The sequence below is a fragment of the Camellia sinensis genome, chromosome 2 (genome assembly GCF_055761805.1).
Source record: "Camellia sinensis isolate YWXY chromosome 2, ASM5576180v1, whole genome shotgun sequence".
NCBI lineage: Eukaryota > Viridiplantae > Streptophyta > Magnoliopsida > Ericales > Theaceae > Camellia > Camellia sinensis.
Window position 1 is genome coordinate 74,978,354 of NC_138962.1, and position 27,710 is coordinate 75,006,063.

Here is a 27,710-nt window from a genome sequence, read left to right on the forward strand (position 1 = left end):
GTATCTTATGAGTACTTGAGAGTGTTTGGTTACTGAGCCTTTGTTTACATTCCAAAAGATGAGAGGTCCAAGCTTGATAGCAAGCCAAGACAATGCATTTTTCTTGGCTATGGGTGTGATGAAATTGGTTATAGATTGTGGGATCTGGTCGACAAGAAAGTCATTCGAAGTCGTGGTGTTGTGTTTCTTGAAGACCAAACAATTGCAGGCGTTGGCAAAGGTGATTAACCGGAGCCGAAAAGTAGTGATCTCATTGACATAGATCGATCTCCTTCATCTTCGATGAATGATGAAAATGGGGGAGATGTGTAGCTACCTACTCAAGATGTAGAGGATGATACTAATCCTAATGAATTTAAGTCAAAAATTGAGGAAGAGCATCCAACTCAAGAACTGCCACCACAGCTTGAGTTGAGGAAATCTACAAGGGACCAACAACCTTCAAGAAAGTATCCTCCTAATGAATATGTGTTAATTTCCGATCAAGGGGAGCCCGAGAGCTACCAAGAAGCAATTGAGCATGCAAAGAAAGATGATTGAAAAAAGGTCATGGAAGAGTGGATAAATTCCTTATTTGAAAATGACACTTATGATTTAGTGAAGTTGCTTAAGGGAAGGAAAATTATGAAAAATAAGTGGGTTTTCAAAATGAAGAATGATAGTAAGAATCTGGGGTATAAAGCACGTCTTGTTGTGAAAAGTTTTGGGCAAAAGAAAGGTATTGACTTTGATGAGATTTTCTCGCCGGTTATGAAGATATCTTCTATTTGGGTTGTACTTGGTATGGCTGCAAGTATAAACTTTAAAGTTGAGCAACTTGATGTGAAGATCGCATTTCTTCATGGTGACCTTGAAAAAGAAATTTACTTGGAGCAACTGGACGGTTTTGTGGAAAAAGGGAAAGCAAAATTTGTTTGCAAATTGAAGAAAAATTTGTATGGCCTCAAGCAAGCCCCACGGCAATGGTACAAAAAATTTGACTCTTTCATGATGAATAATAATTTTTCTAAAATTGCATCGGACTATTGTGTGTTTGTGAAAAAAAATTTGGATGGCATATTTATTATTTTTTTGCTTTATGTTGATGACATGTTAATTTTGGGTCAAGATTACACTATGATTAACAAGTTAAAATTGGAGTTGAGTAAGTCGTTTGCTATGAAAGATTTGGGGCCAGCAAAGCAAATATTTGGTATGAAAATTGTTTGTGATCGCAAAAATGAGCTGATTTGGTTGTCTCAAGAAAGCTACATTGAGAAAGTTCTTGAGAGGTTCAACATAGATAAAGTAAAGCCAGTTGGTTGTCCACTTGCGAGTCACTTCAAGCTAGTTCGAATCAATGTCCTACAAGTAACAAAGACAAGGAAGAGATGCTAAAAATTTCTTATGTTTCAGTGATTGGTTCTTTAATGTACGTCATAGTTTGTATAAGGTCAAATATTGCTCACGTCGTTGGTGTGGTGAGTTGTTTTTTCTCTAATCCGAGTAAAGAACATTGGACAACGGTAAAATAGATTCTAAGGTATTTTCGAGGGACTTCGAAGGTGTGTTTGTGTTTCGGGGATAGTAAGTTGATGCTTGATGGGTTCACAGATTCTGACATGGCCGGTGATGTTGATTCTAGGAAATTTACTTCGGAGTATTTGATGACTTTTGCAGGGGGAGCTGTAGCATGGCAATCTAGATTACAAATATGTGTTACTGTCTCAACTACCGAAGCAGAATTTATTGCCATTACGGAAGCTTGCAAAGAAGAGTTATGGTTAAAGAAATTTTTGCAAGAGTTGGGTTTAAAGCAAGAAAAGTATGTGCTTTATTGTGATAATCAAAGTACTATTTATTTGAGTAAAAATTCTATTTTTCATTCGAGATCAAAACACATTGATGTGAGATACCATTAGATTCGTGATGCGTTAGATTTGAAATTGTTGCAACTCGAAAAGGTTCACACGAATGATAATATTTCGGATATGTTGACAAAGACTTTGTCGAGGGACAAATATTTGAAGTGTCGAACTTTGGCGATTATGGTTGATGTCTCCACCTAAGTCGGTAGAGGGAGAATTATTAGATATACCTCCTTATTGGACTTTAAGACCCAATTGGTTTATTAAAGAGTTTAGTTCGGTTTGGTGTTAATTATAATATATTTTAATATATTATATCTAATTTTGGGAAGTCCAATAGTTTGATTATAATTAGTTTGGTACAACTAGGATTTTGATAAAAAAAAGTCTAAGAGTTCACAATATAAATATTGGTATTGTTTTGTTTTTTCCAAGAAAAAAATCAGAGGGACTGCGGCTGCTACATACATCAATTCGGTGGGCAGTTTTCTCAATTGGTTGCTTGGAAGATTTGATTGGTTTCAAGTTCTGCTTTGAAGCATTGTCAGTTTCGGCTAGTGCTTAGAGATTGATTTGGGTTATTATTTTGGATCTTTTATAATTCTATTTCGAAGGTTTTTGTTCATCTATTTGGTGAGGTCTTTCCTTTTATTTATTTGTGATTATTTAGAATTCACTTAAGGGTAATTTTGTGAGACCATTCGTGTCCGGTTTAGAATCATTTGAAAACTCTTTAGCTGATAGTGGAATCGGTTTTCAATCCCGTGGACATACCTCACATTGAGAGAACTACGCAAAAATTCTTATATTATTGTTAATTTAATTTTTACACATTAATTTTTATTCCTATTGATTGATTTATTTGCGAGAAACCTATATTTTCCCTAACACTTCAACCATAAAGACAAAAAAGGGGGTAAACCAGATACTCAAACCTACTGGTTTTTATATAAAAGCTCCAAAAGGAATGAAACTAGCACTGTCTCATCTGTCAATCAAACCAACCAGTTTTGCCATATCCATGAACACCAAAGCCACCAATAAAGCTTTTGGATAACAGATATATGGTAGTAGATTCTCTGATAGTTATCTGCAATATATATATATATATATATATGTACTTCAAAACCAGCCCAAAAACAAGTGCAAGAAAAATAAAAATCCAGTTGTTGTGAGACAAGCTTTGTGAGTGAGAGTATTGTGAAATGGAAGAGACAATAACACAGATTCTGATACCTTTGGCTGCCTTGGTGGGGATTGGGTTTGCTTTGGTTCAGTGGATTTTGGTATCAAAGGTTAAGGTTTCAAGTGGGTCTGAGCCTGCGATGTTGGACATCAATGGAAACAAGGGTGCCTTGCTTGGAGAAGATGACGAAGAAGAGGGTATTGACTCTTATGAAGCTGTTCACAAGTGTGCTGAGATTCAGAATGCTATCTCTCTTGGTCAGTTCTTCAACTCTCTCTCTCTCTCTCTCTCTCTCTCTCTCTTGTGGTGCATTTTTGTGTCACTGGTTGTGGTAAATACTTCAATTTCTATTCAAAAACCTTTCTATTTGTTTCTTCTTGTTCTGCTCTGAATTTTTTACTTGGTTTAATTTTGGGGTATGTATTTGAACACAGAAATATTCAAATTATATATTTTTTGACAGATCGAGTATCCAAATTCTGCATTTTCTTTTCTTTTCTTTTCTTTTCTTTTCTTTTTTTGGAAATAATTTTTTTGACTTTTCACAATAAAGATTTGTTTTTCTATGTTTTTGTTTACTGTTCTCTGTTTTACATGTATGATAGTGTGTGTTTTTATTTTTATTGGTTCTACTCTTTTTTTTTTAATTTTTTATTCTTCTTTTTTTATTTTTCTCTTTTAAGTGCTATATTTGGATTCTGGAATTCATACATAAAGTATATTCCTCATCATTTTTGTTGCATAATTTATAATTATGTCTCCTTTATTGACTAATCACTATGATGAATTAGAGTTGTTAAAGAATCAGATGTCACCCAAAAAAAGAAAAAATTTAAACTTGACAATTAGAAACTTGTCTTTTATATAACTAGTGAATCGCTGTCGTCCCAATTCAGGGGTACTTCTGTTTTTTTGATGTTTTGTGTTTGTGTTTTTCTTATCTATCAATTTTGCCTGATCTATACTCCAATAGTTTTACGCAGTTAAGAACCATATGTCAATTTATGAAAAAATATTCCAGTTTGCATTTGGTTCTCTTTTGAAATTATGATTCTAATAAAAAAAAATTAATTTTTTTTTCAAAACTCATAACTAAGCACACTAATAAAAATTCAATTTAAAAATTATTTTCAAAACTCTTAATTAAACACACAACTTAAAATTCAATTAATTCAAAACTCTTCTCAAAACTAAAAGTAGCATTTGGTTTAATTTTCAAAACTCAATTATACTTTCAAATCAAAATTTATAACCAAATAAATTTTTTAAAATACAATTCAAAATTACTTTAAAACTCTTTTCTTTTTTTTTATTATTAATCAATCAATCAATTATTTTTTCTCTCTCATCTCTCCTCTCACATTCTTTACATCAATCAATCAAAAAAAAAAAATTACAAATCATCCCGAAACTATTTTCAAAACTCATAATCAAATAAATTTTCTCTTTTCAAATCATAATTCAAAAACTCAAAACTCAAAACACAACTCCACATTTAAATCATAATTTTAAAACTAAACCAAAACTTTATTTAAAAAAAAATCAAAAAATAATTTTTAAAACTATGATTTGAGTATAGCGTCGTGTAATTATGAGTTTTGAGTTGAGTTTTGAAAATATAAAATTTATTTGGTTATGAATTTTGAAAAGAATTTTGAGTTGTATTTTGAAATTTTTTGAATTCATTTTTTTTAAAAATATTTAAAAGATTTCTTAATTTTATTTTTTTAGGGTAAATATTTTATATTTTTTAATATTTATTTATTTATTTTAATATGCACTATATTGTATGTTGTAATTTTTTAAATATTTTAAATATTAAAAAATTTTAAAATTTTATTTTTTTAATTTTAAATATTTTATTTTATTTTATAAATATATTTTTAAATATTTTAATTTTTTTGTTATGTGTTTAGTTACAATTTGAGTGTGGAGTAGTGTTTTAAGTTTAAAATATTAAAATTAAAAAAATTAATATATTTACAAAATAAAATAAAATATTTAAAATAAAAATAATAAAAAAATTAAAATTAAAATTATATATTTAAAATAAATAAAATAAAATTTTTTGAAATATTTTTTAATATTTTAAAAAAATAAAATTGCAGATAAAAAAAATAATATCTTTAATTATTTTAAAAATTAAAAATTAATTTGGTTAAGAAATAAAAAATAAAAAAAAATTATCATTTAAGGATAAAAAATAATTATCATTTTAACTTTTGGGTAGGTTATATACATACGTATGGTTGTTTCAATTTAATTTGTAAAAAATGATTTCTAACCACTCGAAAGATAAAAATTATATAAAAATGATAATTATTTTTTATTTTTTAATTCTTAACCAAATTAATTTAAATTTTTAAAAAAAATTCTAAAAATCAAACCATACATAGCCTAAGAATCTTTTAATAAGTTATTTCTTACGTTGGTAACTTATTTAATTATTTATTAATTTTGCGACATTTTTACCATCTGAAGCCTGTTTGGTAACCATTTCGTTTTCAGTTTTCAATTTATATTTATAAAATTTAAAAAAAATGTCCTAAAAACTTATTTGATAATTTTTTTGGTTTATAAATGTTGTCTCAGTTTATAAATTTGAGGAAAAAACATAAATTCAAAAAATGAGTTTACGTTGATTTTTAAACAGAAATTTAAAAATTTTACTAACAAAATTTTTTTTCAATTATTTTTTTTTTCAAATAATTGTTTTTTCAATTAATTTTTTTTTTCAATGAATTTTTTTTTCTAACTAATTTTAACCGAGGGGGCAATTGGTAATGTTCTTTTAAACCTTAGGGAGGGGATTGTAATTTCTAAAATGTGAGGGGTGTCAATGTAATTTACTCAGTGAGGAAAAAATTGATATTTAAAAAAATTAAATTATTGAAGGAGAATCTGTAATGAAATTTTAAATCTTAGGGAAAAATGTAATTTTTAAAAGATGAGGAAAAAACTATAATAAGTATAAACCTCTGAAAATATCAGTGTAATTTACCCTAAAATATATGTACTTGGACCTTCACATGTGTATATATGTGCAATCACACGATTATCTGCACATAAATATTCACTGTTTTGATCAATAGTTCCTACTTTCTGTTTGTGTAAATCAAATTTCTTTGTATTTATGTGTAGGAACCTCACAACCTTACTTTATATTTACTTTGGTGCATGGCATATTTGCAGGTGCAACATCATTTCTCTTTACTCAATACAAGTACTTAGGCATCTTCACAGTAGTATTTAGTGCAATCATCTTCCTCTTCCTTGGTTCAGTCAACGGTTTCAGCACCAAAAGCGAACCTTGCACTTACAATCAAGGCAACCTCTGCAAACCGGCCCTTGCCAACGCCATCTTTACCACAATCGCCTTCTTGCTTGGCGCTCTCACTTCTGTTCTCTCCGGCTTTCTAGGGATGAAAATTGCAACATTTGCTAATGCTCGAACTACTTTAGAAGCAAGGAAAGGTGTTGGGAAGGCATTTATAACTGCTTTTCGCTCTGGCGCGGTGATGGGATTCCTTCTAGCTGCCAATGGGCTTTTGGTTCTTTATGTCACTATCAATCTGTTTAAATTGTACTATGGAGATGATTGGGAGGGACTTTATGAGTCTATTACCGGTTATGGTCTCGGGGGTTCTTCAATGGCGCTCTTTGGAAGAGTTGGAGGTGGTATATACACAAAAGCGGCTGATGTTGGTGCTGACCTTGTCGGAAAAGTTGAGCGAAATATTCCAGAAGATGATCCGCGTAACCCTGCCGTAAGTTTCTATCTTCAGTATTGTCTGAACTTCTTCCAAATCAATCCGGGTGGTAGACTATCGATGGAGGGAAAGTGTATGGAATGAATGAAAAACATAAAGAAAAACAAGAGCAATATAGAAAAGTGAAAACTCTCTTTGAATTTTATTATTCCATACATGATCGTCTTGACTAAAAGGCTTACAACTCAATTTATAGTAAGCATTACATGGTGACCAAGCCCCAATTCATGCTTCAAATCAAGACAAAATTACATTATGAGTCTAAAATTACTCAAAGTAGTAGGAATGTAGAATAAAAAGATAACTTTCCAAAAAAAACATGATCCAAAATGGATTTTTCTAGTCCCCAAAATTAATCATTCAAAATTTTTCAAAAACAGTAAATTTCCTAATTTGGAGGTGCCCAAAATCCAACACGGATCATTGTGACGCAGTGAGTTTTAGCTGTTTCAGATCGAGTATGAGTGTTTTGGGCTTGATCTGACGGCTTTGGAAAATCAACAAAATTATCATTTTATTTTACCATCAAACGGTCAAACTAGTCTCCATGAACTTGCCGTCAATAACAATTGCATAAATTATTAAATAAACTAGTAATCTTATAGATTGGTCTGTACCATCAAAAGGATTGGTGTCACTCACTGTCGTGTTGCTTTTCCCAGGTAATTGCAGATAATGTAGGTGACAATGTAGGAGACATTGCCGGGATGGGCTCAGACCTTTTTGGCTCGTATGCAGAATCATCCTGCGCCGCTCTATTCGTTGCATCTATATCATCCTTTGGCACCACTCATGATTACTCAGCCATGTCTTATCCTCTTATTATAAGCTCCACAGGGATTGTGGTTTGCTTGTTAACAACGCTTTTCGCAACTGACTTGTCTGAGATTAAGAATGTGACTGAGATTGAACCGTCCTTGAAGGGACAACTTTTAATCTCAACCGTCCTCATGACTGCCGGGATTGCCAGTGTGACCTTTTTTGCTTTGCCCTCAGAGTTCACTCTCTATGACTTTGGGACCGAGAAGGCTGTGAAAAACTGGTATGCTTAATTTCTCTCCTCCTAGCATTCATTTCCTTCGTGGAATTATGAAATATTGACATAAATATCACTCAATGCAATGCAGGCACCTGTTTGTCTGTGTGTCCATTGGCTTGTGGGCTGGCCTTGTGATTGGATATACTACTGAGTATTACACTAGCAATGCTTATGGGTGAGTTATTATCATCAATCATATCATGCAAATAGGCCTTTCTTTTAGTCCTAATCTACATTATGGACTTAAGTGTAAGTGCAGGTGCATATTTGGAGGTCAGACACATCAAAACTTCAAATTTTAAGATACGGATAAGTTTTACGTCGTCTAATTTATATATGTAAAACTTATTCATGATATATATATTATATAGATTGATTTTATAAATTTAATATTATGGTAATGCAAAATATATAATATAGTGATTATACTACAATTGTAATATATTGGCAATCATTTTACTCCAAATTTTACTCTCTTATTTCTCAAAAAAAAAAAAAATTAACAAAATAAGAGAAATTTTTTTTATAAGAAGAATCTTATTTAAAACGGAAGGATCATATCCATATCTCGTACTCATAGCTAGGTCGTGTCGTATTAACATGAGTAGGTTTAGGAAAACTTGAAGATTCCATGTAACATAGGTCATGATACATAGTTAGAATGGAGCTTCCTAACGTGTGCAAAGCACATGGTTGAGACTTGTCAATAAACCAGTCTGATCAAGCAGTGATTTAAAATTTTTATGTTGGAATAAGTCTAAAAATTTTCCATTTATTTTAAATTTTAAAAAAACAAAACAAAACAAAAAAGAAGAAATGTTCATAACTAGGATTTTTTCAATCAGAACTTTCATGGAAATAAGGCCCTTTTTTGAGAAAACTCTTTAGTGCAGTAAAATTTGTACGTAGTTGGTTTAGTGATCCCTTATCCCTAGATTGCTTTCTTACCATTTTTTTAATATTTAGCAAGATTTGTATAGAAGTTCTGGATTTATTTCCACATGTAGTATAATAATGCCTCATGATCTAAATTCTTATGCGTGTTTTTGTCTTGCAAAAAACTTGCAGTCCAGTGCAAGACGTGGCAGATTCATGCAGGACTGGTGCGGCAACAAATGTGATCTTTGGATTGGCACTGGGATACAAATCTGTCATTATTCCCATTTTTGCCATAGCTTTTGCTATCTATGTGAGCTTTAGTTTAGCTGCTATGTATGGAATTGCAATGGCCGCTCTTGGGATGCTTAGTACTATTGCCACGGGGCTGGCAATCGATGCTTATGGCCCCATAAGCGACAATGCAGGTGGTATTGCAGAAATGGCTGGAATGAGCCACAAAATACGAGAAAGAACTGATGCTTTGGATGCTGCCGGAAACACAACAGCTGCAATTGGCAAGGTACACTTCTGATGATATATAATAGTTCTTCATATCCATTAAGCTATGCATTTGGTTATCAGAACCCTGTGGTAGGCAAGTATATTAAGACATGGATGATGGATTACAACGATTGATGGCTATTTAGGGTATGTTAGGTGCAAGTTCTTGCAAATTGGAAATTGATAATCAAAAAGTATAAATTAAAAGCGCCCCCTTCTCAACTCACCAATAATTAGCTTATTTAAGCTATTTTTGCCTAGCTGCAAGCAGAAATATGGGCATGGATTGCAACCATTGGTGGCTATCTAGGGTCTGTTTGGTGCAGCTTCTTTCAAATTGAAGGTTGAAAATCAAAAAGTAAAAACTATAGTGCCCCTTTCTCAAATTTCAAACAATCAGCTATTTAAGCTATATTTGCTTAGCAGCAAGGAAAAATTGCACCAAATATTATGTTACGAACTGCCAAAATAAATTTAACAAGAAGAAGAAGAAGAAGAAGTTATAAGCAATCCTGATAAGTTGCACTAAACAAGGCCTCACAGTATGCGAACAAATATTGCAATATGTTCATTATGTCACACTGAAAGATCAGAAAATATATTTTAAATATTTGAGGCTTCCATTTTATCCCATGAATATGATCATTTCCAATGACAAATGGCAATGTCTTTCCATTAGTTTAAGACTGAAAGTCACTAGGCCTCTCAAATTTGATTCACATAAAGATCAATCAATATGTGACGTACAATAAATTCAATTTTAACTTCATCCAACAATTTTTTTTTCTGATACATTGAGCTTGTGCCTTGTCAGGGTTTTGCAATTGGATCAGCTGCCCTTGTCTCTCTTGCTTTGTTTGGCGCTTTTGTGAGCAGAGCTGGAGTCAAGATTGTTGATCTCTTGACTCCAAAGGTCTTCATCGGATTGCTTGTTGGTGCCATGTTGCCATACTGGTTTTCAGCAATGACGATGAAGAGCGTTGGAAGTGCAGCCTTGAAAATGGTTGAAGAGGTTCGCCGACAATTTAACGATATTCCAGGGCTTATGGAAGGAACAGCAAAACCGGACTACGCAACTTGTGTCAAAATTTCCACTGATGCTTCGCTCAAGGAGATGATCCCACCTGGTGCTCTGGTCATGCTTACACCATTGATTGCCGGAACTTTGTTTGGGGTGGAAACACTTGCTGGTGTGTTGGCTGGTTCACTTGTTTCTGGTGTGCAGGTATGCCCTTAAAAAATAAATAAGTTAAAAAGAAAGAAAAAGAAAACTCTTCCTTTGTCCAAAGGCCTAAAAAAACTTTGTAAAGGCTTAAAAAGGAACATTTCTTGTGAAAAAACAAAAAATTCCTATCCAAAGATCCCATTTTTTGAATTAAAAAAAGCTCTCATTGTCCAAAAATTCGTAATAGTAAAGGCTATGAATAAGCCCGAATTTTTTTTAGAAAGATGAAAGGAAAAAATAAGTTTTACATTGCAAAGTTCTAATAGAAATTTTTTTTTTTTAGAAAAAATATATAAAATGTAAGAAATGCCTCTAATATTTCGCCCTACCAAAAGTTGGGCTGCCCCTGGTGAATCTTCGCTCCAAATTACTTCTCAACATTTACTAAAGGCTTCTCTCCACATCCGACATTTTTATGAGTTTTTTCTTTTCTTTTCTCTTTGTTTCTCCTTTTCTCAAAACTGTTTCTACTTTCAAATATTCACAACATTTGTCAAGATTCCTTGTAAATTTTCATACTAACCTTTACTTTGCATACTATTTTGTTTTTATCAATGTTCATAATTTGTTGTTTGTTCTCCTTCAACAATTCTTTCGTATGATGAACCTCCATTTCTCCTCCTAGGTTGCTATTTCAGCCTCTAACACAGGCGGTGCGTGGGATAATGCAAAAAAGTACATAGAGGTACAAATGATCGAATCACTCTTGCAAACATTGGATTCCTTGTTGCCATTGTCATAGTTTTTTTTTTTTTACCTTCCAATTTGGAATTTGATTTCATGCTTTCATTTTGTTTTTATAGGCTGGTGCTACTGAACACGCTCGTATGCTGGGCCCAAAGGGGTCAGATGCTCACAAGGCTGCTGTGATAGGTGACACTGTTGGAGACCCTTTAAAGGACACTTCTGGTCCATCACTCAATATCTTAATCAAGCTCATGGCTGTTGAGTCATTGGTGTTTGCTCCATTCTTTGCCACTCATGGAGGATTGTTGTTCAAATTGCTCTGATATATCTGAGTTATTACTCAGCCAAGCATATATATGTATATATATATGTCAATGGAAAAGGATATGGATGTGTTAAATTTGTGGATTAATAATGTGGCTTGCCAAGCTTTTTAATGTATATTATGGTTTTAAATGGATGTAATTAGAATGACTGAAGCGAAAATGATGTGGTTTTTAGATGTTGCTTTCAAAATTTTGTACTAAGTTTTACATTTGTATATGATGTGCAGGTTCCTGATGTTTCATTGTTGGAACTATAAAATGTATTATGAATTTAACAAGCTCTCGAGTTGTATGTGGTTTGAGTTTGGGAAAGAGCAAAAAAAAATTATATGGAAGTTTTCCGGTGTTTGTTTATCATGAGAGTGATATGGAAAATGCAAGAAAGTTAAATTCCTCTTGGCTTTTAATATCTTGCAAAAGGTTCAAGAAAATATATTTTTTGCTCATTATATTTTTCACTTTAATCAAACCGACCTCGTTCCTTCCCGATGCCTGTGAACTTGATCCATTTTTCCTTCAAGTTATACCCGAGTCTAATAACCTAGATAGATGGATAGATATATATCTCTTCAACTTCTCTTATCAGTTAATATGGGGTTCTTCATAGTCAATGTGGGGTTCTTCATATTCTTAAGCACTAACTACTCAACAATGTCCATTGCTCCCACTAACTCCTCATTCGTGCACCATGTGAAAAATCCCAAACAAATAAATAATTAATCAATAACACATTAAAATGCACAAACACTTCCTTATGACCAAGCCAGCATAAAGCAACTCTCTGTCACCAAAAAAAAAAAAAAAAAAAAGCATAAAGCAACTCTTATTAAAGGCTTGCTTTTCTTTTCTTTCAGAGTTTTCTATTTGTTAATTTTGACACCCTTTACATACACTTATTATTTGCTAGCAAGAAAATTCAGGTGGTTGATTTCTCCACCAAAGGTAATGACTAACTTACAAATTCTAGTTTGGCTTCATATGGAAGGGACTGGGGAACACAACGCTACTCTTACAGTTGTCTTTGCCACAACTTTAAACAAAGGCAGCTGTGCCATTTCAGACCAATGACAATGTTTCTTATGTTTCACTCCTGAAATTTCAGTAATAGAACTTAGTGTAAACTATACATGTGATGCTTATAATTTGTTTCTTATATCAATTTACTCTCTTTAAGAGTTACATCACTATAGATAAATTTGGGACCATAGAGTTATGAGTGATTACCAAGATGGAAAATCCTAGAGTACTATGTGGTACTATTGGCCAATGAGAAACAACGTACACACTAAGGTCCATTTGGCAACTTAGTTTTTTGGCTAAAATAGTCCAAAAGTAAAAAAAATCACTAAAAAGCCAAAAACAAAACATTAAAAAGCAACTAAAAAAAATTAATTCTCAAACAAAGTCTAAGTGAGTCATCATTTGTCTTCTGACTATCTTTCACCATGTCTTACTCGTAAAATTTTTCGCTAAATGATTGGTTTAAAGCGCCAAGATCGACAATTAAATAATTATTTGACAAAGACTTGCCGCTACATATTGTGTGCTCACCCAATAACACGAACATGATAACATGCTCTAAAAAATAGAGGATAAAGTGATTGCATTTCTCTCCTATTAAGAGAGTATACCGTTGTGATAACTCTGTCTCACATTAAAAGTTTGCATAGGTGGAGTATTTAATTTGAGTTTCAGCATTTTGGATCTGCTGGAAGACCAATAAGAGATATACCACTTATCATATGAATTGAACTTATACATTTGGTCAAATTTAATGGCAATATCTTGAGAAATTGATATTAGAAAATAATACCAAAAAACTCTCAAACTTTTAATGAAAGTGAGTAGATGGGGGGAGGGGCCAAGATTGGGGAAGACCATTTCTTTTATCCTCTCTTTCAGTCAAAATTTTCAACTTGTGCCAACTAGCTTGACTGGTGCTGTGGCTGATATATATATACTAGAAAAAAAATACCAGTTATTGTAATAAATTTACGTTTCACAAATATAAAATTTTTGTAGTAAATTTAAATTTCACAACTACAATACTTTTAGTTTTACTGAAAATAATATTTAGTTTGTTACAAAATAGATAATATCATTTTATAAAATATAAATTCTGAATTTTTAATTTTGTCAATTTAAACTCTATTTTTTTATTTGTTTTTAATATAAACCATCTATCTATTTTTGTTAAGTAAAATAGGCAGAGAAAAAAATGTTTTAGTCATTAAACTCACTGTAGGTGTATAAAAAATAATGTAAAATATCATTTTTATTGAGTTTAATTATTAAAATACTATTATTTTCGTCAATTTTACTTAATGAAAATAGATAGATTGTTTAGATCACAAACAAATAAAAAGATTAGAATTTAAATTAATAAAATTAAAAATGTAAAGCTTATTTTATTATAGGGTTCAAACCCTTGGATATTTTTAAATAATTTTCCCTAATAATTATTATACTACATTTCATTTTTATTCCAATAAACCAAACGTTACTCAATACAATTTTTACAAAATTATATAAAAGAAAAATTGTTTGCAAATAAAAAATTTATACAAGAAAAAAAATATATTTATAATGGAATGTTAATGACAATTTTGAAATTATGAAGATAATGATAGATTGTATTTTAATTGAAAATGAAACAACCAAAAGAAGTTATATTATTCTATATATAAATTTGTATAAAAATCTATTGGAAAAATTTTATAAAAAAAAAATCCCAGGGTTCGAACCATGTAACAAAATAAATTTTTAATTTTATCAATTTAACCACTAAACTTTTGATTTGTTTTCAATCTAAACTATTTGCCTATTTTTGTTAAATAAAGTAGATGAAAAAATTTATATTTAGTCATCAAATTCAATGTAAGTGTATAAAAATATCTAAAATATAATTTCTATTGAATCATTTATCCAAATCAATTCATTTACATAGTTCGTTGGTATCTAAACAATTCAAAACGAGACTACAACTCATTTATTAACACTTCAATAACAAACATTATTCAAACACTTCCATTTTCTTGCCATTTTATGGAATCACATCCGAAGGAACCGACACCCAAATATATATAAGATTTCGGGACTTTTACTCTGGACACTCTGGCTAACTTAATTATCAATGGAGTACATTCCCTATCTTCTCCCAAACAATGGAGTACATCACATATCTCCTCCCAAACAATTATACATATATAATGTATTTAAAAACGTGTCATATACAATGACTACCAAATTCACACATTCAACAATTTAATCAACTGTCATATTCAATGACATAATTCATATGGCTAGTTTCAATCGAAGCTTGGTTTGCATGACTATAGTGTAACGGTCTTCACTAGTCCATTGCTTTGAGGCCTTGAGTATGAAGTGTTTGAGTTATTTGCATGTTATAGCCTCATTTTGCATGTAATTTCAGCACCATAACCTCTGTCATGTGCGCATGTATTTCACTCTTTCATTGCTTTTGAGAGTTGTGCCTTATGCCTTGTTTGTAGCCTAACAAATGAGCATATTTTTCTTGCCTTTTGTGCTACTATCTCAGCATGTTTTAGCCACTGTTTTGGCATGTTTAAGCTCTGTCCAGAGCTGGTTTGGTCATTTAAGCTTGATATTGCATGCCTCTAGTGTAATGCTCTTTACTAGTATAATGCTTTTAGCTTTTGAACATGTCTTGCATGTGTTGCTTGCATGATTTAAGGTCTTTAGCATGCCATTCCAGTACTAAAAAAGTATGCAACCTCTCTTATTTCTTCATTTTTTTTCATTTTTTTTGAGAGTTGGTTAATCTTATGCTTGTGTTTAAGCCTGAGATGAAGCTTGTGCTTAATGACTTTAACTCTCTTTTGAGAGTTTCTCCTAGTCAAAGGCATGATCTCTCTCATGTCTTAAACCATCTTTTGGTTGACCCCTCTCTTATTAGAGGACACTCATCTTGGACATAACCGGTTAAAGAATGGCTTGGTAATGTTAAAATGTGTAAACAAGAATTGGACAAGTAAAACATGACTAAGATAAGCATGTTGTATTTGCATTGCATTGTGTTCAATCGGACGTTATATTGAACACAAGGTAGATTGGTCCATTTCATACTCAAAGTGACGAAATGAGCCAATCTCCTTTGTCTCCATCACCCTTGATCATGCATGATAGGGTAGTGGCCTAGAGTCTTGTTTTGTGCATTTATTGAAAGTGTACAACTTGGATCTTTGGCCATCATGCATTGAAAATGTTTGATTGGTGGTTTTGGATCCAAGAGTGCCACTCCTTTGATGTTTTGAGATGATAAGGAGGGGCACAGTACAAACATATTCTTAGAAAACCCTCAATTTTCCTCTGTCTGTGCTCTGTTGCAGTGTGGCAATTCAGTACACCAGTGGCTGGCACTGGTACATTGATGGCTAGTAGTGCTTCATCATTGGCTGGAAGATGGTCGGCAGCAAATACTAATGGCTGGTAGGCCATTGGTGCAATCCTCAGCATTGTCTTGGTAAGGTGGAACAGAAGGTTCTTGGAGAAAACCAGAAGGCGTTTCGGGGCGACAATCGAGTGCATGCATATTCAATTTCCAAAGTAGAGCTGAGGCAGTGTAGTTAGTGCTTTACATGTTTAGTTAGCACGGTTTTGTAATTTAATTAATTAGTTTGCTAATTAGTTAAATGTTGTAATAATTAAGTAGCTTAGCTTAGCTATTTCTTTATTTTGTTTTGTAATGATTAGTCTAATTAGTTTAATTAGATTAGTTCGATTAGCTTAGCTTAGAGTAGCTTAGCTTATTTATTCGGACCCTCCTTCGCGAGGACACAATATTGTAATAAGGGTGCGTGTGTGTGTGTGCATGTCTTCCAACCCCACTTCTTTCTCTCTTTTACTTAACTGCTTTTGATGGTTAGATTAGGGCACGTTTTGATTAGCATACCTTATGCTTGCATGTTTGCATCATTCATTTGTATTGCATGCACCGGGCTCGGCGCATCATTCAAACTGCATCGTATTTCAATACTTATTTGAATACGTATATCAAATTGTTATATTCATATGCCATCTTAGATAGCCAAGCCTATTAGTTGCATATTGCATGTGTTGCATTAGGCATCTTGTATAGTTAGGATCATGCATATTTCTAACTAGCTTTTGTTTTGGCTCGGAGTACACTGTAAGTGTTACGCTTTAGCATGCTTGCATGAGTGTGAGTGTTGCCATGATAGCATGCTTGCCATGAGGCTATTTGCTTAAGTGATTAATTGCATGAATGCCTGTGGATGAAGGCTTGGCTGCTTGAATTGGAACAATTTGATAAATGTGAGTTTTAAGCCCACTTTGTGAAGTGGAAAAATTATGTTTTAAGCCCACTTGAGGGTGACAAATCCACGCTTTAGCCCACTTGCGAGTGGCATATTCAAACTATTTTCGAAAACAAACATAAGTTGACTCGTTCCAAGTCTTGCGACTTAGTCTATACTTGCTTGTGTGCATCACATAGTAAATTTATCTAATAAACCGGAATAAGAACACACGTGTTTATAAAACAACATATCATGTTTAGTAGAGGCCGATCCTTTGATCGGGTGAGCGGGGGTGCTCATTTCAGGACCTTCTCCTCTTGTACCCAAGTTCCCGAGCCGAGGCAACTTTGGTGATGACGAACACATGGCCTTTGGCACGAGTCAGGGTTTCCTAAATTTTTCAAAACAAAATATTTAGGTGGTGACTCTGTAATCTGATAAAGTAGTTCAATTTTGGCATTATTTGATTCAAAATATGATTTTCTAAAATAATTTGCCGGATTGAACTCTTTGTTGTTTATCAGTTTCACATTGCACTTTGTGAAATTAGATTCAGAACGATGACAGGAGTTCGAACTGTAGGAGACCAATTCGTGCCTCTCCAAAAAGGGGGGGGGGGGGCGCGAAGGAAGTCGAGTCTACACATGCACAATTCGTATCGTAAGTGGCCACTGTGACCATTGTACAATTTCACAATCCATGCCCTTCCTATAAAGATAGAAGTGTGGCATGGGACTTTAAGGACGTAGGCCTTGTAGTAGTTAGTGGCAATTCTGTAGGCTTCAACATATTTCGTACTGCCACTATATTGTGAGCGCTGTGACATCCTCTAACATTTGATTCATCCATGCAGCGTCATCATCGTCGTTGTTAATACCTACTAATAATACAAACAACGATTAGCACAAAACATTATCAACAAAGATGGCAGTATTAAGCACATGTTGGTAGCATGAAATTTCATATGAAAAATGTGAATGTAAAGCAAATTTTCTAAATAATAAAATTTTATGTTGAAACCCCTAACATTGATGCTGTATGAAAAAAAGTCATAAATAAACAGTTATAAACTACTCAGAAAACCACATGAGAATTTCATAATTTTTATTATTTCATAATTTCATAATTTTAATAATTTAATTTCATAATTTTTAATATACAGAAAACAACATTGTATATAGGAAACCATATGGGAATTTCATAATTTTATATGAACAACCTGGTCATAAACATTGAAAAATGGGTACTGGGGATAAAAAATGGATTACCACAATTTGTTAAACCCTGCAGCAATTAGCATAACAAACATATGAACCACAAACATATCTTACAACCTAAAAGTTAAGGACAATAGGTCCACAGCCATGTCCCTTGCCTAATCCATTATCAAACCAGCAATGACAATAAAAAAAAAAAAATTTAACAGTTCATACGCAGAAAATCACAATTCAACTGAAAATAAACAAATTTTCTAGAGTTGTTTCTCGTGTGGATTTAAAACCGAAGTCCTTCATTACGCAGCAAACTCGCAAGAGTGATACCCCCATTCCTTTCTTTGTCCTGTTTCTTGGTTTGTAGCCACCAGATTATGCCTTGGTTTGTGGGAATACTCATAACCATCTCCTGATTGTTTGGAACCTCCATAAGCATGACTCCGAACAACGTGACTTTTCACAAGTCATCTACATATCGGCCGCAGACCAACGGAGCAGTTGAGGCCGCCAACAAGAACATCAAACACATTTTGCAGAAGATGATGGAAACCTACCGGGACTAGCTAGATAAGTTGTCGTTTGCTCAGTGGGGCTACCGGACATCAATTAGAGCTTCTACTGGGGCGACTCCATTTTCCTTGGTTTAAAGCTTGAACGTGGCCGAACCGGAGTTGAGGCAAGATTTCTTCATCACGCTCGGATTCCATTAAAGACTGGAAATCCTCGAAAGTAGGACATATCTCTTGACTGCAAAAGCTAAAGACGTGTGTTACCAGATTCCAAAATCTTGCCGCGGCATAGAGGAACGGAAAACGCAGCGGGGTGTGACCTAACGTGAATAGCGCATTTATGCCGAAGCCCCGGAAATTTAGCTTTTCCAAGCCATCCAAGTTGGTAATCCAATTTGTGAGATTTTGGACAAGGAACTCTTCTATTTGGTACAAATTAGTGTTGAACTAAGAACAATTACGAAATTGAGGCTTTTGTAGAAGATAAGGTGTTGAGTGGAAGACAGGTGTCAACATTCTGGAGGTACTTGCCATTTTTGGCCGATCGACCAAATGTAGTGCCGACTGACCATCCATTTTAGCCGATCGACTAAAAATGTTGGCCGATGGCCATTTCTTGTGGCCGATGACTTCTCCCTTTGGCCGATGGCCTCTCCCCTTGTTCTATGAGCAGTCTATGTGTTAAACTTGTTGGGAACTTGTGATTGGTCCCACTTGCAATGCCTTCCGGTGTTGATTTTGCGAAGTCACGCCTATTTGCTTATTGAGTTGTAATTTGCATTCTTTAAGTCTTTGTTTTGCTTATCGAGTTGTATTTGCACTTCGTTAGCTTGTCAAGGTCTTTGTTTTGTTTATCGAGTTGTTTTGTTGTTAGTTGGTTCACTACCTGATTAATTGCAATTCGAGTGTTTGGTTTTCAAAACAAAGTTCGATCTCATTTACATTGTTATGTAATGCGATGCGATGCGATGCATAGAATGTACAAATGTAACACTTTTTGAACAAAATAGCTGTTTCATTTCATCATATGTCTTTTGCAAAAGTACATAGTTTTGAGAAAATAAAACCTGCCTAAGGCAGTACAATGTGCTCAAACTACTAGCAAAAAAGGGAAATAAAGGAAAAAGGAAAAGAAAAGCAATAAAATGTCTGAACAAAGCAAAAAGAAGAAAAACAACAAAAGTCTGGATCAATATCAGTCATCTCGAGTGCGGGAATCCGTCCTAGTCCTCTTCCTGGACGAGGGTCCAGGATCACCACCGCCGACTCCGTAGTCAGAGTCTGAGCTGTCTTCGGCCTCACTATGGGACGACGCCGCCTCCTCATCAGAATCATCAAGGGAGGGCTCTCGTGAACTGCTCTCAGCACGGGTGCACCTGTGTCTGCCTCGGCTGTGGATAGTCATCCTTCGCCTGACTCCTCCTGCTCGAGCAGGTACGGATGGTCCAGCTGAAGCACCTCTCGCGGATGGAATTTGGAATGGGGCCTGAAAGGAACAAATGGAAAATGCATTAGTTATGCTACACAAAGTAGGGTATGAATACCAAATACAGTGTGTGAGTATGGTGTATGAATGCTGTGGGCAATGTGTGAGTACGGTGTATGAATGCTATGGGCAATGTGTGAGTACAGTGTATGAATGCCGTGAGCAATGCTGTGAGCAGTATGTGAGTTCAAGTGTATCAGTGTCGTGGGTGCTATGTATCAAGTGCCGTATCGACAATGTGGTATATCAGATCAATATGAAACAGATTATGCAAAGTTTGAGACTGCGGTTGAAGGAACTTACCGGGATACTGTAGATGGTCAATAGGTCGATGCTCCGTTGCAACATCCCCATCACGGAGGCCGTCAGCTCCAGAGACTAGCGAGTGTACTCGACGGAAGCCTGCAAAAGTGTTGAAGTCATTAGTATTCTACGGGATATCAAATGAAATGAAATGACTGTACAGAATGTGAAGTATAGTAGTACATACCGGGGTCGAGCCGTAGACTCCGATAAGCTCATGATCAGTCGGAGGAGGAGCGATGGGTATCTGGTACGTCTCCCCACCCTGTCCTCGGCATGTCATTATCGTAGGCAGCTTTAGCCATCCAGCTCCCTGTCCTCTCCAAGACCCACTGCTCCCACGGGCCTGAGGTGCCCTCGATGCTCCTACTCCTGCCGCTGGCACTGCAGGTCTCTCTCTCTCAGCTTGGTGAGCACCGGTTAGAGGCCGCATCAGATAAGTCTGGATGAACTCAGCGTAGTCACCCTCATCTCTGAACGGGTCTGACTTCTAGCCAATCGTGTAGTCCATCATCTCCTCGAAGGTGTACCTCTCGGTATGCCTCATGTGGAAAGGAGGTGGCCCCGGAACTATCTGCTTCGCTAAGCTGAGGGTCTGGTGCAGGAAGCACTCATCCAGGTACCAAGCTCGGTAGACCAAACCCTCCAGCAAAACCCTGAACAGGGTAGTCTCCCGAGCGCCCGCATACTGATCTCTGACCGCCTCCGGCAACGGGGCCCAAGGCTGCCACGTGATCTGCAAATGATATACAGTTTTGTTATCTACTTTTAAAAGTACAGTGTAAAGCAAAGCTTAAATGAACTTTAAAGTTTGAAATACCTGTGCGGCGGTAATGGTGTCGAAGTATTGGCGGAAGAACACGAAGGACTCTCGGGGCCTCCGCTCGCACCTCACATTGAATCGGTGAGAGAACGGAACGCCGAGGGGGATCTCCTCATCCGGCACTGGGGCAAGCCTAGGAAATTAGGCATACACCCACAACTGTAGAGTGTAATAGGGTAGATATCAGTATGCTTATCAGATAAAGCAGAATGTAGAATAAAGCAGAAATTAGTGTTTGCAGTGTACATCCAGTGTAAAACAGATCGCATGTGCACAGTGTGTGTGGTGTACAAATAGTATAAAACAGAATTGAAAAGCAGAAAGGGAAGATGTACCTCCCAGGCTCGCCAGTAACCTCCAAGCAAATGTCCTCTGCGGTGGGAAGATGAACTCATATATCCATAAAGTGTGGCCAGGCTTGCGCCACCCCAGTCATAGCGGCGGATCCTGGTCACGTCTACCAGTGCGCTCAGCAAGTAAAGGGCGACAATGTTCGCCCGGTCGGCAAAGAGGATGGTCCCCAACAGGAACAGGATAAAGCCGTGGGTGTACTGCTCCTCTTTCTCGCGAGTCGTGGGCACCTGAATCCGGAAGTGGTCCTCGAACCATGAGTACCTCACAAATCCTGCCTGGGAAAGAGGAGGTCGATCGTTGAGCAGGTACATCTGGGCGGCGTCCCACTCATCCATATCAGTATCAAAGGGGATCGGATCACTCCCTACCCCGATGCTGGTGAGCATCGAGAAGTCAAAGAGAGTCATCGTCATGTCCCCTATAGCAGAAAGGTGGAAGGAATCGGTGGTATCCCACCACCTCTCCACCAAAATAGCAAGAAGGGGCCTACTCGCAGTGAGGCGCGAGAGTCCTATGCAGAAAGTGCCGAAGCCGGCCTGGTCGACGATGTGGCGGACCGCATCGGGTAGCTCCATGTACCAACCATGGGCAACGGTATTCCCATACCCTTGGAAGGCATGGGAATCTCCCTGTGTTCAAAACTAGCAGTTGCGAAGCAGTGTCAGAAATACAGTGTTGAATGCACTCATAATTGATGAAAATGCAGTGCGTGTGCATGTGTTTGAGTTTACACAAATATCGGGTGTGGGTGTGCTCACGGTGAACTAAGCATATGATGTATTTGTCATGACCCAAACCCACCCCCGTGGTCATGAGATTACCTACGGCCTCAGACCAAACCAGACATAACTTATCAGAGTGAGGGGGCCAAACAGAAGCAAAATTTAAAACTTTATCCATAGAGCTGTGTTTATATAGCGCATCATAACAAACCATACATAAGCAAGTTAATAACTCATAATCAAAATATGTACTACACAAGGTTCTGTACATACAGGATCACATAAGTCTAAGTCAACCTATGAAAATTATATACAACATTTTCAAAGACTTCGCCCACATGACAAAATAAAACAAAATGACGAAAGGCGAAGATAGGTCTCGTGTGTGAGACACAAGGGCTGACTCTGCAAAACCTTTGTTGTTCTATACAGATATCACTGGGGCTGGGTCTGGACTTCTCTTGGCTCACCTACAAACACATGAATGAGCGTAAGCGATAGCCCAGTGAATAATATCAAATAAAGAAGTTATACAAATGATATGTAGAACAACATACTTCAAACAGCCATGGGCCCAATTCGTATTTCTATTTAACATGTATACACAATTTAGGTCAAGTGACTGCGGTTCCAAACAAACTGGCCTTTGGCCTATTCAAACTTTCATTTGTGTTAGAACGGCCTTTGGCCCATTCAGATGACAAACTAGCCTTTGGCCCATTCATTCGTTCATGTCGAAACGGCCTCCGGCCCATTCATTCAAGTCAAAACGGCCTCCGGCCCATTCATTCATGTAAAAACAACCTCTGGCCCATTCATTCATGTCAAAACGGCCTCTGGCCCATCCATTCATGTCAAAACGGCCTCTGGCCCATTCATTCATGTCAAAACGGCCTCTGGCCCATTCATTCATGTCACAACGGCCTCTGACCCATCCACTCATGCCAAAACGGCCTCTGGCCCATTCATTATATTATTCAGATCAGACTGGCCTCTAGCTCACTCATTTGGTATAGCAAACATTGTCCACCAATCGAATCAATGAACTTATAAAACTAACATAGAAGTAAGCAATTGGACAACAACATATTTCAGATATCTCTGTTAAGATATTACTCATAGTGATCGGTTGGTTGGTTTGCCCTGGAGCTCGACCCTACACATTCCATGAACACAAAAGGGTCACAAACAATTCGATCCGTTCTAAATTCACATTTTCTTCTTTAGGCTTCATTCTTATCTCTTTAACTCAATTGCAATGCTCAATGCATGCCTAAGAGTACTTGGAAGTGAAAAGGAACAGAAAATTAAACACAGAATGTCTTTTCAAAATTTCAGAAAACAGGGTCCCCGCTCGAGCGTGAACTTCCCCACTCGAGCGGACCCTTGAGGCTTGCAAAAGTACTGGATATGTCAAATTTACACTCGATCGCGAACTCTGGCGCTCGAGCGAAAGGCCTCTCCACATGGCTCCCTGCTTGAGCGTGAACTTCCTCGCTTGAGCAGACATCATGTCTACAGAAAATACTGGGAACACGAATTTCACGCTCGAGCGGCGGTTTCCTTGCTCGAGCGGACATCAAAATTCTGGAAAATCCAGAACATGTTCTTGAGCTTCAATTTGATGTTCAAAGGTTCCAAATGCACGATTTTGGCTCAAACTTCACATATACATATTCTAACATGGTGTAAACACCAAATTACAACACAATAAAGCTCAATTTCCCAATTTAATCACATGCATATCTCAAATTAACTCAAACTCATCACCAACACACTAGATTCAAACATACAAGACTCAAACTCCCATGATTTGCACTTGCATGTGAAATATACACAATTTCCTCAACTTAATTGGTGAAGAGATGATCAAATACATGGTCATTAATCAAAACTCAACATGGATTACATACTTTATGCTCAAACATGGAAATTTATGGCAATTTCTTACATGCATGTGTTCTAAGACTTCAAATTCAACAAAACTAACTCAATTTCATCATAATCAATCTAACTCATGTTCTTGACCATTAATCAAACTTGAATCCACAATTTACAACATTAAACTCATGAATTCCCTTACCTAGGAGCTCAATCTTCCAAACTATAGCAAGTTTTGAGTTTCATCTTCAAATTCCCCAAACCTTGAGCCAAGACTACACAATTCTCTCCCTTTCTCTCTATAGCCGGCCCTCTCTTTTCTTTGAGTTCAAATCAGCCAAATGAAGCTGTAAAGAGAGAATTGAGGGTGTAGTGCCTTAATACAACAAACCCCACTAATTTCAATATAATAATAATAAAGTAATTGGGCACTAATTCATCAATTAAATCAATTAATTCTGATCTGAATCAATTTCCAATTAAATTTCACTGTATGCTCTAAAAATTACGCTAATCACAATGGCGCAATCAATTTCGGGTTCTGTGACCGATAAGGTCTTCAATTTAATTTTCAAAGCAAATAATCAAACAGATATTCTTACGGTGAACAGATAGAAATTCAAAACCACATATTTTCACATAATGGCACACAAAATCACATTAAACACATAATCATACTTATATTAAGGACCAATTAACATATTATGGAACATGGATATCACAGTATCAGTGTGTTTGGGTTATTCAGTTGACAATGCAGTGTGTGTGCATGTGTTTGAGTTTATACAAATATCGGGTGCGGATGTGCTCGCAGTGAACTACACATATGATGTATCAGTGCATCTGGGTTAAGCAGTTAAAGAACGGGATTGACTATCGCAGTTATATGTTATACATTGCGGAAAATGAAATAGAGGAAGGAGTATACCTCAGCGGCGCTGTAAGACAGATGACTTTGGCTCGCGTAATAAGAGCTCCAGTGGCGCGCCTCACACGTAACTCCTGAAGTGGCGGATGCCATCGGGAGGCAACATATATGCCGCCGCCCTGTAGGTCGCCGCGTCGAATGGTCGAACACGGAAAGGCAAGAGCTCGACCTCAGGGTCCATGTCCAGCTCCGAGGGAGCCCCACCCCATGAAATGTCGTCTGCCATCTCAAGAAGAGTACAAAAATAGCCGAAAGTGCGAAAAACGAGCAAGAATACGAAAAGTCAACCCAAAAGTCAACCCCGAGTTGGTGAAAAATAAGAGAAAAGGTCGAAGTGTGGAAAAGACACGAAGATCGAGGTATAACTTGGGGGAAACGAACCCTAAGTGGTGGAAACCAAGAAAGGGGCACCAAAAATGAATTTCGATCGGTTCAAAGTGTGCGAAACGGGAAGGGTTTCGCGAATCGGACGATGGAAAAGGCTCGAAAACAAGAGAAAAACATGGATCGAAGCAAAGAAAATCACCTAGGGAGAGAGAGGAAGGATTTTCGAGCTAGGGTGAAATGGAAATATAAGGTTTGGAACCTTGTATTTAAAGACCCAAGGGCAAAAGACAAAACTGCTCTGAAACTGCCATTTTTGGCCGATAAGATCATTTTGTGGCCGATGGACTCCCCTTGTGGTCGATACACCTCCCACACCCTTGGTTGGGTCAGTAATGTTGTTTGGGACCTTCATCTCTCAAGACAGTGCAAGAAGGTAGACTTTTGAAGCTCAACCAGCCTTCATGTTGACCTCAAATCATGCCTTCCGAGTGCAGCACTTCATGCGTACGAGGTGTATCCTTTTTCGTATCCTTTTGTCTCTTGCGAGATTTAGAAATTGTTTGAAATACGTTGCATTACAACGCTTTGTCGTGTTTATAATGAGCGCGCATTGGTTATACGTCATTCCATCCTTGCATTGTTATGCATGTACTCTTATGCGTTGTAGCGCATATCATCCTTACATTGTTATGCACGTACTCATATGCGTTGTAGCGCATACCATCCTTGCATTGTTATGCACGTACTCTTATGCATTGTAGCGCATACCATGCTTGCATTGTTATGCATGTACTATTTGCGTTGTAGCGCATACCATCCTTGCATTGTTATGCACGCACTACATGTGTTGTAGCGCACACCATACTTGCATTGTTATGCACATCTCTTATGCGTTGTCGCGCACGTCATGCTTGCATTGCCATGCACATCCCTTAGGTCGTATTGTCTTGCACCCCTCCATCCGCGTTGTTTCGCATATCTCATATTACATTACATGCATTATCATGCATTTCAGCATCTGCATTGTCATGCACACGTCATATGCATTATCATCCATTTTAGCATTTGCATTGTCATGCACACGTCACTTGCATTGTCATGCATTTCAGCATCTGTATTGTCATGCACACGCCATATGCATTATCATGCATTTCAACATCTGCATTGTCATGCACACGTCATTTGCATTGTCATGCATTTCAGCATCTGCATTGTCATGCACACGTCATTTGCATTGTCATGCAATTCATCATATGTCATGCATGTGTTATTTGCATTGTCATGCATTTTCATACTTGCATTGTCTTGCACATGTCATTTGCGTTGTCATGCATTTCTATACTTGTATTGTCTTGCACGTTTCATTTGCGTTGTCATGCATTTCCATACTTGCATTGTCTTGCACGTCATTTGCATTGTCATGCATTTTCTAACTTGTGCATTGGCTTGCACCCCCTACTAACTTGTGCATTGTCTTGCACCCCTATAACTTGCATTGTCTTGCTCGTTATGCGCATTGTTTTGCACCCCCTATAACTTGCATTGTCTTGCTCGTTATGCGCATTGTTTTGCACCCCCTATAACTTGCATTGTCTTGCTCGTTATGTGCATTGTTTTGTACCTCTTATAACTTGCATTGTCTTGCTCGTTATGTGCATTGTTTTGCACCCCCTATAACTGGCATTGTCTTGCTTGTTATGTGCATTGTCTTGCACCCCACTAACTTGTGCATTGTTTTGCACCCCCTCTAACTTGTGCATTGTCTTGCACCCTTTATTAACTTGTGCATTGTTTTGCACCCTCCCTCTAACTTGCATTGTTTTGCAAACTTATCTAACTTGCATTGTTTTGCAAACCTATCTAACTTGCGTTGTTTTGCAAACCCATCTAACTTGCATTGCCTTGCAACTTCACTCACTTGCGTTATTTCGTACTTTCTCTAACTTGCGTTGTTTTGCACATTCTACTTGCGTTGTTTCGCACCCTCTCTAACTTGCGTCGTTTTGCACATTCTATCTGCATTGTCATGCACTTCATACTTCACTTGCGTTGTCACGCACTTTTCACTTGCATTGTTATGCATGTTTCTAACGATATTGTACCTGTTAAGTTTCTTTCTTTTGCAGGCACGATATTGTATGTATGGTTCATTTGAAACTGGCGCGACTAGACGAACCGCACAGGTATTGTATATTCTCCGTGTGAGACGTAGTGAAAATTGAATAATTCTCTTACATCCTTTCTGCATGTAATGTAGTTAGATTTGTATATGCTTGCTTAAAACTGTTGCATGATATGCTTCGTTATAGCTTTCTTCGTATGATCATAAGTTATGTTCGGCATTGTGCATGTCATTTGTATTTTGCCCCTGCCTTCGGGCATATATCTTTGCTATCTTGTATG

At 36.4% G+C, this 27,710-nt stretch overlaps 1 protein-coding gene across 1 annotated transcript; it reads left to right on the plus strand.

Annotated features, from left to right (window-relative positions):
- The first annotated feature begins 2,284 nt into the window (after positions 1 to 2,284).
- Positions 2,285 to 11,738, plus strand: LOC114305513 (pyrophosphate-energized vacuolar membrane proton pump). Its single transcript, XM_028250602.2, has 8 exons — positions 2,285 to 3,290; positions 6,226 to 6,800; positions 7,466 to 7,845; positions 7,931 to 8,017; positions 8,911 to 9,241; positions 10,037 to 10,447; positions 11,073 to 11,132; positions 11,251 to 11,738. Exons 1-8 carry the CDS (start codon positions 3,053 to 3,055, stop codon positions 11,455 to 11,457), a joined length of 2,289 nt encoding a protein of 762 aa, XP_028106403.2. The 5' UTR covers positions 2,285 to 3,052; the 3' UTR covers positions 11,458 to 11,738.
- Positions 11,739 to 27,710: the final 15,972 nt, after the last annotated feature.